The sequence below is a fragment of the Drosophila persimilis genome, unplaced genomic scaffold, assembly GCF_003286085.1.
Source record: "Drosophila persimilis strain 14011-0111.01,24,50 unplaced genomic scaffold, DperRS2 tig00000431-arrow-pilon, whole genome shotgun sequence".
Taxonomy (NCBI): Eukaryota; Metazoa; Arthropoda; class Insecta; order Diptera; family Drosophilidae; genus Drosophila; species Drosophila persimilis.
In genome coordinates this window covers 3,751,485-3,764,580 of record NW_020825312.1, presented here as the reverse complement: position 1 = coordinate 3,764,580, position 13,096 = coordinate 3,751,485, and the positions used below count along the sequence as shown (strand labels likewise).

The window sequence follows — 13,096 nt, the reverse complement described above, 5'->3', positions numbered from 1 at the left end:
AATAATGGGTTAATCAAGAAACCAAGAAAATCAAACACAACGAGAAAGAAAGGATACCCTTGCAGATCGGTTCGATATTTTCCCATGTCAGCGATCACAGGGATCTCTTGCTTTGAATACACTCGTTATATCTGCAAGGGTATTAAGAACTAAATAAGATTGGAACGCGGTTTGCATGCAGCCCTGGGTTATATCGATAAAGAAAAGCAAAAATCAAAACTTTTGGCCACAAAAGGAAATAAATAATAAACAAACAAAAATACAGTAAAATCAGAAACGGAAACGGAAACAGAAAGAAAGGGAAACAAAGAACAGTGGAGGGATGGCAATCAATAATTTCGACTCCTGTTCTCAGAACACAATTTCAATTTCAATTTCAAACAGCAACAATAGTGTGGCAGCGGCAATGGCAGCCGCTAGGGCTTACGGATAGCAAAGGACTCGTTTGTAATTACCTTGAGCTCTTCCTCCAACTCGGAGAGCTTGCGTTCCATAGCTCTTCGTTCACGTTTCTCAATCTCAGAGAGTGAGTTTTTAGTGGTCTGCGAATGTGAAATGAAACAAGATTTTGTTTTGTTTTTGCTTTTTTGCATATATGCTAATTTTGTTGGTTTTTTTGTGGTTTTTGTTGTTGTAGTACAGTGTACATATATTGTAACTGTTGTGGTTGTAGTTCTTGTTCAGTTTTGGTGTTGTTCTTTTGGTGGTTTGGTTGGACAGAGATCGCAGCGAAGGAGAGATGCGATGTAGAGAGACAGAACGCGAGCAAAAAGCTTGACATGAGACGAGGCAGAGCGAGGCAAAGAGATAGATAGAGAGAGAGAAAGAGGGGGGGCTGCTAAATTTGTAGTGCATGGGCAAGGCGTATTTGGTGCAAGGTGGCACATTCCCACGGGAATGCCTGCCTCACCTTATATCAAAACACCTTGTGCATGTGTGTTTTTGTAAGAGTGATTTGGTTATTGAGTGAATGGATATGTATAGATCTGAGAGAGAGCACTACTCTCTCTCTCTCCCGGGGACAGAAGAGGAGCATAGGCAGAGCTGACAGGGAGAGAGAGAGCTTTCTGTTGTTTTATGTGTGTGTTTGTTGTTTTTGTTGGTTGGTTACTGCTGAGAGTATGCTTTTGCTTTGCTTTGCTTTTGACTTTCGTTTCTTTTCTTTTGGCGAGAGTTTCGAGTGAGAGGAGTAGTAGTAGTAGTAGTGGTAGTAGGCTGGTGTGGGCGTGGCAAGTTAGGGCAGTGTCTACTTACGGCATTGGCGAATCTCTCGAGGGTCGCGCGGGTCTGCACAACCTCGTCATCCTTCTGCTTGAGCACTTGCTTCAGCTTATCGTTCTCCAATCTGTGTGAGAAAGTGGGACGCCGCAGTGAGCAACGATGGCGGCCAGACAGAAGGAGAGACAGTTTAATACTCACTTGGCCGCTTCCCAGAGCGCCTTGTAGTCAATGCCATCGCCGTTCTCCGACTTGTCGCTGCTGCCCTTCGACTCGCTCCTGGTCGTGCTCGTTGCGGCCGTACTCGTTGTGCTGCCCAGTCGGGAGCGAGAGGTGCGTTCGCTGCCGCTCTGCAGGTGAAGAAAAACGAGATTAGATCCGATTAACACGCAATTGTGTGCTCTTTGAGATTTTCAAATACTATCAACAACAACAACAACAGGTAGAAAAAGCTTAACTAAAAGCCAAGGTGTATTAACACAAGGTGATCATTGGCAGACAGCGCTCTCAGGGGGTTGTCGGGAGAGCGGAAATGCCTCACTTTGTATGAGCACACCTTGAACCTTGAACCTGGAAACCCTTGCTTACTTCATAGCCCTCGCTCTTCTCGGAGGAGGCGCTAATGGATCGCTGAGCGGCGCTGCGGGAGCGTGTGCGATTGCGCGACTTGCGCTCCTGTTCCCGCAAGGAGTTGCTGCGAGTGGCCGCAATGGCCGCCACTGTGGCGGCGGGGCTCACGCTGCTGCTGGTCGTCGGGGTGCTGCTGCTGCTGTACGGGGAGGCAGTGAGGCTGCTGTTGGAAGTGGACAGGGACTTGGTCTTCATCAGGCGGGAGCCCTTGAACGAGTTCGAGGCACTCAGCCCGGGGGACTTGAAGCTGAGCGAGGCTGTGGTCACGCCGTTGTCGTAGCTGCTCGAGTAGGGGCTGACATAGCGGTCGCTCGAGTACGCAGACGAGCCCGCGCCAGAGGAGTAGGCGCTGGAGCCGTACCGGGAACTGTCGTAGCCCCCACCGCTGGCTGTACCGTTCGAGGACGACGTCGAGGAGGAGGCGGTGGAGAGAGAGGAGGAGAGAGCAGAGGATTTAGAGTGACCGTAGCTGTTGCTGTGCTTGCTCACGACAATGTGGTAGTGGCTGCCCGAAGAAGCTGCAGAAGCTGATGACGACGGCATATAGCTGTAGCGGCTGCTGTGAGGTTTGGCAGTGGGCGTGGACGCTATGGAGGTGGTGGCGTGGCATGTGGAGGAGGAGGTGGAGGCAGATGGGGATGCAGCTGCAGCTGATGGCCCACTGCCGGCGACTGTCGGATGCGGAAGCTGGTGAGGATTAGCCTGATGCTGGTAGTGATTGTGCTGCTGATGGTGATGGTGAAGGTACTTGGCCGCAGAAGCAGAGCCTCCACCACTGTACTCGTATCGATTACCGTTCCCATAGCTTGAATAGCCCCCGGAGGAGCTGCGTCCGGCCCCGCCTCCGTACAGGCTCTCCCGGGAGCTGTACACGCTGGCGTAGGGGCTCTGGTAGCTCCCACTGCCGCTGCTGCTGGGGAAGTAGCCCGTGCTCAGGGGACGGCCGCTGCTGCCGCCGCTGCCGTAGCTGCTGCCATTGTAGTTGTACGCGCTGGAGCCGGAGCCCACGCCGCTCGCCCCGGAGGAGCCCACTCTCGAGGAGGAGAGCGAGCGCCGGTGACTGGAGAGTGGCGCCTGTGTGCGCGATCTCGATCGAAAGGACATGTCGCTGACGGACACTAGAAGAAAGCACATGCCCCATTAGTACATCTCCCGCCCCGGTTCGTACATCAATCGTCGGCACACAATTGCAATTACGCTTAAACAGTCCGCCCAGAACCACATGACCGGAATACCCTAACAGAAACGATGTCTGCTATTTAGTAATCGTTTCCAGAGAACAGATCGGGGCACAGAAGGTGTGTAGTGCCAAAGATTTTTGATAGGATGTCAAAGGAGCTGTCCAATCGATTTTTATCGCGAATAAACGATACTATTATCGATAGAACGAAGTCTTTCTTGGAAATCTTTCCGAAATAAATCCCTTGAAGAATTCCCTGCCACTTAAGAGCATTCAAAATTCGATTACGATTGATCTTTGTTCCATTTTTAGACCTCGCGCACAAAAGGCAATTACGATTATAATCAAAGCGAGCACAAAATGTTCATGAATTCGGTATAAACAAAAGGAGGAGGAAAAACAAACAGCGTTTGTGTGTGTTTACTCATGTACAGATCAAGATATATGTATGCGTATCGGTATATCGGTGTATACACTCGCAATCGTATCCGATCTCTCAATATGGAGAACGCAATATTGACATGTGGTTTTCTCCGTGCGTCCATAGATCGTTTCTCCTGGGGTTGGGGCTGGTTCTGCGGCTGGTTCTGGGGCTGGTGCTGCACTAACAAACCATTACGTGACGTCAAGACATCAATTTTGACAATTTTCTTTGTGGCGGATCTGTACGGGGGTCTCTCTCTGGGGTTTCTCTGAGCTGTATCGAAAACACATACACGCCATGATCTATGGGGGGAAGTCAGGGTGCTGTCTGATATTTATTTGTTTCTCTAAGTTGATGCTCCTCATCCTCCCCACACCCACGCGATACAAAACAACAAACATGAAAACGAAATGACCAGAAAACGTTTTTCTTTTCAAGCAATTTACCAATGCATATAATTTACGATGATCTGTGTCTGTTTCCTAGTATATCCATGCCATATACCTCTATATATATATACATATATATGTATACACCGGTGGTCTATGGTCTATGGTCTATCTATAGGACGGGCAGGCCATGAATGAAGCGGCTTTTCCCGAGCGCTTAAATGTTTGGCCTTTTGCAATAATTTCCCTCTGCTGATGCTGTTTCGTGTTAATTCAAACATTTAACGTGGCTAATATCGCATAAAAAACGGAATCTTTTGGAACATACTCGTAAAATATCTGTGGTGTCATGACTATGAAAAATTATCGAGGGTCGGGGGAGCACATTTAGTGGATTACGATGTGGAAATACCCATAAATAACGAAAATTGGATCTATTATTGTTGGAGTTTGTAATAAATATTTGTATATGTGCTATTGGATCGTTTCTTTAATCTACTAAGTTTTCTAAACCTGCTATTCTATCTGAAGGGAGTTTTTTTTTTGTCAATTAAAGCTTCATTAGAGATGGTAAATATTTTCCAAAGATTTCCCTTTTAAAGGTCAAAAGATCCCGCAATCGAATACTTTAGATATTTCCTAAAAATTCTTAAGGGATTCAAGGGGATCTTTTTAGAGATCTTTTTGTGTATCTTTCCATCATTAATCTTTGTTACTTATCGCTTGTTAAACTTTAACATTTACAAAAACAAAAAAAAATATATCTCCAAATCAAATTAAAAACTTATCAAAATAGCTGCCCAAATTGGCAGCAGCCAATAAGAGAGAGCCGCCTTAAGAGAGCATCAACTTGAAATGTCCAAAAATTATGCGCAGTTGTCCCCCCAAAAAGGCGATTCGGCTGAAAGCCAACTTTGCGTTGGGGCTGGCGGCAGTCAAATCAACTTTAACTCTGGCTCTGCCATCTGCCGACCCCCCACTGATCTGTTCGGATCTGGTCCCATCTGATCCCAGGGGTAAGACGATCTAAGCGTATTGCAATTGATTTTTCTTTGACACGTTCGATGACAGCTTTTGTGGTTATTGTTCTTTTTTGTCTCGATTCACTTGACGTATTGAATTCTTGTGTTCAATTGGGATTTACATTAAAGTTTAGACTGGTTTGTTTAGAGACGGTATTGGATGCTGATTCTGATGCTGAACTGATTGATGATCCGCTGTGCTAGCCGCACAAAATTCAACTGTGCTGCTCACAAGAGATTTGAAATGTTTTATTCGAATGAGAACTTGCCGCACGATCAGAAATAAACCCCAAAGAGAATCAAATCTATTCGAAAGAGAGGCAGTCGATGCGTCAAAGAGATGCCTCTAAGAGAGACAGAGTGGAGGAAAGCCGGAAAGAACAAAACGGGGATAATCAGAATACTATAATAATGTGAAATATGAAAACAAAAAATAATAAAAGCCACCACAAAGAGTTGTTAGGGGCAAAAGAGACGCGAGGAGCAGGAGATTTTCACTTGAAATTGCGCACACGGCATTTTCTCGTGTGTGGGGAAAATGTGCGAGTTTTCACCTGGTCTAAATTTAGTAAATCGCACACGTATTTGGCCCAATGTCCGAGACGTAAAAGTGTTAACTATGCTGGGGTCAGAGCCTAAGCAGCAGCCAACAGGGAAAACTGGGGTGAGTCGGCGGAACAGCCCCCAAGAACTGGGCCAAAAGGCGAAGCACAGTCATTGACACATGACAGATGCACCAAAAGAGAGACAGAGACAGAGACAGAGAGAGAGGGGAGAGAGGAGAGAGAGGAGAGAGGTAAAGCCTATTTCGATCTATCGCTATATTTAGAGGTAGAGTGCAGCGCGTTTCCCATTGGGGAGTTCTTGGGGGAGCTCTTGCCCCATCATAACTGGGCCAGAAGCATGCCCATGCTCATGCCCCTCTCTGCTGCAGTCCAGCGGTTTAAACTTTCGTTGAATGCATTTCGGTCTATAAATAGCAAATGACGATCGCCTCGGTTCCCTGCCCCCTCCCAGGAGGGAATGAGGAAGCAAATGCCTGCCAACGGCGGAAAATGCAAGCAAGTAGGAGCACAAATCGACTGTTAAGACTAGAAGATACCCTTTGATGGGCACAGACTAAGAGGCTACTAAAGAACACTGTCATCTGGCAGTAATCATCGTGATAACCACCCCTCATTCCCATTAATGCAAAAACAAAATACATGTCGTGTGCATAATAGTCGAGTCTTTCTTCGCTGATAAGGGTTTTTTTTTTACTGTTGTTGGAATGCTCCGAAATTATAGAATCCAGCCCACCGCTGATGTAGATCAGGAATACCTTTTTATACCCAATACTCAGAGAATATAGTGGTACATTTGATTTGTGGTGAAAGTGGATGTGTGTAACACCCAGAAGGAGGCGTTTCCGACCACGATCAGCATCAATATCCTAGTCGGTATGGCTATATCGTACCGAAGAGCAATCCAGACTCCTGTGATAATAATGTACAAGCTCTCCCCGGACACAGCATGCCCTCCATATGCGATACGAGTGCACGGTATTAAAAGCAAACTGTTATAAATTTAGCACACAAATGTACTGCATGTTGTTATATTCGAACATCTGTCTCTCTTCCACCTTTCCACCCTTGCTGCCTCTCTCGGTGATGCGCTTTTGGCCAAAAACAAAGTTCAATGTACGTGTGTCAGCGATTTGTTATATGTCTGCTTCATTTCTCATTATTATTCCGATTCTTTTTTGTGGGTTTTCCTTTTGTTTCGGCTTTCATTTGGGTCGTGCTTCGATAATTGCCCAATTTGTCATACAATGCAAAAATGTCGACGAGCAACGATTGTGAAAGTGTTTTTCTCCCCCAGGATGCACTTTTGTCAGACGAACAGAAGAACATTAGATAATGCAAACACTTGACACCGTCAATCAGCTGCAAGTGACACACAGGCAGCATGCATCAGCGTCAGCGTCAGCGACAGCGACAGCGACAAAGAGGCTGCCACCGATGGCTTGACAAATTGTGTTTTGAATGGACAGAGGGACACCATCCCAAAGTTAGGAGAATGGAAACGTTTCAGGTCCCTTTTTAAAGTTTCTTTGAATTCACATTTTGTTTCATTTAATAGTTAATAGGAAATCCAAAGAATATGCGAATGAAAATTATAGGAAGAATCTGAAAACTCTGCGATCAGATCAGAATTTCTGAGTAGCAGTAGCGATTAAGGAATACTAAGAGTAGCATCGGTGGGAAAAACATCGAATTGTTCAAGATCTATTCATGAATTAAATATAGAAGGTACCTATAAAGAAGTTATTTCGAAAACATTCGAAAAAAGCTGAAGCTTAAGCGGGGAACCTACTCATTTCATATGCTGAGTCTAAGCTTCTTTTTTTTTACATTTTTGTAATCTTAAGCTTCAGATAAGCAAATGGTATTACTCTTAGTTAAATAAAAAAAACATTCTCCAAATCTCATATAATATTTAAAAAATTTATAAAAGTTATCGGTTAGAACTTACATTGATCGACTTTGAAAATAAATAGCCAATCCACAGAAGGAACCATCTGTACCCCAAATTACTTGAAAATTCAACGAATTTTCGTTTCGTGGAAAATGTATATGAACGAAATCATTTATATTCGTATAAACGTTTAGAAAAATTGTGTGAAAAATCCAAACAATTGTCCACCAATTAACAATAATTTAGAAAAACACAAAACTTAAACGCTTATATTGTTCATAAATGACAAAATGCACTCAGAAATTGTCTGAGAATTGAATAATAGGCGACAAACGGCGGCTCTGACACTTGCCTCTGATAAATTGTTAACAGGTTTTGCTGCTGCAGAATTTTTAGCCACAAATTGGACGCGCACTAATAGTTCTGGCCTCGGCCATGAAAGGATTTCGCAGTAGCCTTGCACTTACGAGTGCACAGACTCGATTCGGAATCCATCCCACAGCTACAGCTACAGCTACAGCCAGAGGCAGCATCAGCCACATCCACAATGCCACGTGCACCGTTTTCTAATGGCAAATCATAATTTCGTTTTTGGGTCGTCTGCTAATTGGAACAGACAGCAATGATGGGGCGGCAAGGGGGTACAGAGCTACTTTGAAGGACAAAACGCGGCAAACGGGGAACGATCTAAAAATGTGACAAGGTGTGACGGAACGGGCCACAGCTGGCCAGCCAAAAGCCAAAAAAGATTGTGGGAGCACATCAGAGGACAAAGAAGACCCAAAAAAAAAAATAGCAAAAAAAAAAGAGTGTCAGGTGCACACAGCACGGAAACAAGCACCTGACACACATTTAAATTACTTGGCAAGGTGTGAAAATTCAATTGCTTTTCTTCCAGTTGTTGTTGTTGAAAAGTTATGGAAACTCTCAGATCGAGAGACACTTGAGAGAGAGAGAGAGAGAGAAAACACTCACCTCCTTGTCCTTCTCCTCGTTCTGACGTTCGGGATCCAGTTCCTGCAGCAGCAAAACAAAAGAGAGATTTTCTTATTTAGTATGCGCCTAATCTTTTGACTAATTAGCATTTGCACTAAAAATAGTTGGCACGCTGCTCGCCGGCTCATTTGGTCTGACAAATGGCCTGGCAATTAAGTACAGAAATACGCGTACAGATACGCCACATACGAGTACGATCTGTGACCTGATCTGATCTGATCTGTGCGGGCGCATGGGGCATGGCTGAACAATACTTACATCCACATCAAGGTGCACCACGCCGGTCGATCTGCGCTTCGGCTTGCGGCGTCTCTGTATGACGGTCTGTGTGCGATTGTCGTTCTCCTTGTCGTTTTCTGTTGGTGGAAGAGAATGGAATTCATTTTCAAGTCTAACAACAGAAATCTGAGGGTTTAATGAAGTTTCAAGATGGATTTCTTAGATGGAACATGTAGAGGCATGGAATCTAACGCTTAACAGTTCTCCCCAGTTTATTGATCAAATTTATATCCCATATAGATTGAATTTTAAAAACAGCAGTAGTGTGATATCTCAATGACATAATGTGGATAGAATAAACGGATGAATTGCAGCAAAACTCTTAATTCTAACTGGATTGATGCATTAGGCCACTAGGTGGCGAGTCCCACGTAATATTTCCTGTGCGCGTTTCAATTTATAATTGTGTAAAGATCTTGCAACGAGCCCGCAAGAGTGGGTTTTGTGTGGTATATGTGGTATATGGTATATGTATATATATTTTCTATTGAATTCTTGAGAATTTGCAATATTCCTCTTGATGATCCCATGCCGAACGAAACTAACTATTCCGTTGTTCCATTGATTTCGTCATCATCCTTAATCTTGAATCTCCTTAGTCTGTGCCCTGCCGGGCCTTACCCTTATCGTCATGGCTGGATGTGGCATTGGTTGTTGCCGCTGTTCCTGCTGCATGATTGGCACTGGTTGCAGACACTGAATTGGCGGTTGTGGTGGCTGTCGTAGTAGCAGCTGCTCCCGCTCTCGCTCCCACTCCCGTTCCCGCTCCTGTGGATGTCGTTTCATATTTGCGCACTGCTGGCGTGGCATAGGCGCTGCTGTTGTTTGTGCTCTCGCTGGGCGCCGAGATGGGGCGGCCCACAGAGTTCAGTGACTGATTGGAAGCGTTGACTGAAACCAAAATAGGGACCATTTGAATGGGGAATCATAGGAGGACTCATCATAAATACTCACGGGCATTGGGACCACTGCTGATGCGTCGCTGGATACCAGTTGTGGTCGATAGATTGGCGGCGGCCATCACCGCCGGGGCGCTGGGTATAATGGTGCTGTTGTTGGGCGGATATGTACCGCCGCTGGTGTTGTCCTCCAGCTTGAACTGCACGTAAAGACACAAGTATTATTATGCGGAAGGATCACAGTCTTATAATTTACAAAAGTCTGCATCTAAGGTATGTTTTGAAATGTTTTTCTCTAAATATATTCGTTTCGTTTCGTTTTGTTTGTTTTGTGAGCAAAATGTGTGGTTTGTCTTACAGAAAAGCTATGCTGGAAAATGTTTTTGTTGGGTTTATTTCGTGGCTTGTGTGCAGCGGCAGTTAGTGTCTTTAATATACATTTAGTAATAGTCAATAATAATTCAACGATTAATCCAGACACCATTTGCATTTGGGGTGCAGTCCCCGTTTCCATCAGTTAGCGAGTGCCCTTAACCATATTAAAACCTAAGCTAAAGCAGCTTCAGTATTCCCTTGAACCACCATTTGGATTACAGTAATTGAATGGCATGCAAAATATGTACATCCTTAAGAATACACCAAAACATAGCAAGCAGAACTCAGCCAAATGCTCAAGCCTTTCCTTTAGCTGCAACGTTGTGGAAAAGTTCATTGCCGAATAGATATGATTGGATTGGAGACTAAACAATAAATAATAGGTACACAAGACGTAAGTAATGTTGTTCGCTGTTTTAGAAGCAAGCATAAATTATGAAATTATGGGCAAAATGAAAACATACGAGCATGTACATGGATGTAAAAATACAAAATGCGTAAAGTAAAACTAAAGAGAAGGAGAAAACGTACTTAAGAACAAACATTTCAGGCGTGTAAAGACCTACGAAAAATAAAACATACACAACAGCTACGTTTACTCGAAAAACGTTCAGAATACCCTTGCGATCTGGTTTCTATATGATCTATACATATTAGATTTAGTGTGGTTTGAGGACTGCCTTAGCAGGGAAACAAATTTGGCTCATTGGCGCTTTTTGGCTTTCCTCGTTACACATTTTTGGTTTAACCATTCGTTAGCAAGGGTATTTCCATTGTTTAGCAAACCATAATTATTACAATACTAAATCCATGCTACACTTAGAGTTGAACAAAAATATTAAAGACAACCGAGCGAGATACAGTCTTTTGTGGCAAATACATATACATATATATCTTGTAGGACTCTGTATAAGTAGGACTCTGGGTTTCGGTTAGAGGGTTCGGTTGGGTTGTGTGGGGCATACCTTGGAGCCGGCATCGAATTTGAGGCGCCAAGACGGACGCCGTTCTGCTGTCGATGTTGATGTGGAACTCCCACCCGCACCACCAGCGCCAGTACCAGCACCACCTGTTGCTGTTGCCGCTGCTGCTGCTGCTGCAGCTGATGCTCCTCCACTGCCGTCCGTCGTGCGGCGCGCATACAAACTGAGCAGAGAGTCGCGGGCATTAAAGTCCGGATGCGCCGACACTGGCGAGGCGGTGTCCGACTTGGTATCCGTCTCCTGGCTGCTGCCGGACAGGCCACGCTTGTCCCGCAAGCGCACTGGACTCTCGAGCGAGCCGGGCGTGGTCGAGGAGGACGACTTGATGGCCTCAGTCGGGGCCGCACTCAGCGGCAGGTCTGTGGGCCTCGCCTTCTGCTCCTCGCTCTCCGCCTGCTGCTCGTCAGTCTTTTGTTTGTTTGATTCCACCTGCTCTGGCTCACTCTCAGCGCTGTCGGGGATCTTGTCGCGCCGCGAGACTATCGTGTAGCTGGCACTGACCACTGCCTCCGGATCATCGGCATCGCCACCGGCCTTGCCATCACCGTCGCCGTCGCCGTCGTCGTCGTCGTCGACCACCACAGAGCGTCTCGACGGCGCGGAGAGGGTGAAGCTGGCAGTGGTGTCGTTTGCACTTTGCACTGGACTGGGGGCCAGAATGGTCTCGATCTCCGTCTCGTCGCTGGTGGGGATTATGGCTGGCGGCGGCGTGGTGGGCGGTGGTGGCGGCTGTGGCTCTTGCTGGCTTGCATCACTGATGGATGATGTGTGTTCTGCTGTGGCTGCCGCTGTTTCGCTTGTATCGTTCTGTTAATAATATTAGTTTTGGAACAAATAAAAAACAATGGTCCCAAGGCGATGTTGTTTGCTCGAAAACAAAAATCAAAAGATCTCTGGGGTCGGGGGAGGGATAGCTATTAGCTACTAAATCGATAATAAATAGATACATACAGCTGCGCCGAAAAAAATAGCACCAGTGGACTAATGTGTCTATATTGACGGATTTTGCTTAAGCAATGGTTCTAATGAACGTTGTTAAGACTAATATGTAAACTTTAAGGTATAATTTATCGTATCCCAGAGCACTGGCATAATTCGCAAGCTCCAAATGAAAATATTTGAAAAGAAAAGGATTTTATCAGAAATTTGGGCACCAACAAAAATAGCACCAATTTACAAAGAAATCAAAAAACTATAAAATACAAGGAAACTTTCCACATTTTTTAGTAAAATATGTTAGTTTATTTGTATTTAAAGGTTGGCATTTTGTTGCAAAGCCTTTGTCAGCAACAACAACAGCTCAACATATTGGCATTAAAGCTCACCTAATTTTCGCATCTTTCCCTTGGGATATTGATCCACGAACCATGCAGGATACCCCAAACATATTTATTGTTCTTTGATTCCGCATTAGAAACATATTTTTTAACTTGACCCAAAATATTAGCAATGGGATTCAAGTCTGGAGACTGAACAGACCAATCTATTGCACTAAGTGAATTGTGCTTGAACCACTTTCGAGCTTTCTTTCTAGATCGTTTTGGGTCATTTTCCTGCTGGAAGACACAAAACAACTCTATTTCGTATTCTGCATTAAGCAGAATCACTGTTTCTTTGATATTGACATAGACATGTTGATCCATAATGGGGTTGTGCCATGTATTGGATTACCTACTTAGTACGAAAATCATGCACATACGATTTTGCTTGCTTTTCTATGTCTAATGAATTTACATGTGAGTCTGGGGGTTATATTCTGCATTCGGTAATCGTTTCACACAAGAACAAGACCTTTTTACACCAAAAAATAATTTTTGGCTTTAGTCGGACCACAGGAGGTTTATCCATTTTCTTTGGCACAACTTTAGTGCTATTTTGCACACCAAACTTTTTTTGCCCCATGCCTTTCCGTGAAAAGTGAAATTTTCCTCGTACTACGAGTACCCATTTTACGTTCTTGTAAACAAGATCTAACTTTCCTGGTACTTGACGATTTTTTAAGATCCTTGCTTTAGCTCTGTGGCCGACCTTAATGGGTCCTCCTTGCTCTCACGAACCAGTAGTCTTAGCAGAAATGGGGATATCGCGGCCTTTCTTGCACGTGATTCTTGTTGAAAACATATTTCTAAGCATTGCTAATCATTTCTTTTGAACAACCGACAATTTGCCACACCTTAGCATAGGTCCTGCCTTCTGAAATGAAAGTTTTGATCCTTTGGCTTTTTTCTTCACTTTAGTGCTTTC

The 13,096-nt window shown here is 44.6% G+C and overlaps 1 protein-coding gene across 3 annotated transcripts in view; it reads right to left on the bottom strand.

Annotated features, from left to right (window-relative positions):
* Positions 1-13,096, bottom strand: part of LOC6595926 (protein phosphatase 1 regulatory subunit 12A) — a 32,722-nt gene that overhangs the window by 3,551 nt on the left and 16,075 nt on the right. Inside the window, exons 10-17 of one of the 3 annotated variants that reach the window (XM_026989950.1) lie at positions 10,835-11,659; positions 9,550-9,694; positions 9,217-9,486; positions 8,575-8,672; positions 8,296-8,337; positions 1,420-1,568; positions 1,255-1,345; positions 456-542 (exon numbers count right to left, since the gene is read on the bottom strand). In XM_026989950.1, coding sequence (XP_026845751.1) covers positions 456-542; positions 1,255-1,345; positions 1,420-1,568; positions 8,296-8,337; positions 8,575-8,672; positions 9,217-9,486; positions 9,550-9,694; positions 10,835-11,659 — 1,707 coding nt within the window. Of the gene's footprint in view, positions 1-455; positions 543-1,254; positions 1,346-1,419; positions 1,569-1,806; positions 2,238-2,663; positions 3,159-8,295; positions 8,338-8,574; positions 8,673-9,216; positions 9,487-9,549; positions 9,695-10,834; positions 11,660-13,096 lie in introns of those variants that run through there. The other 2 variants (XM_026989951.1, XM_026989952.1) reach the window with 2 other exon arrangements.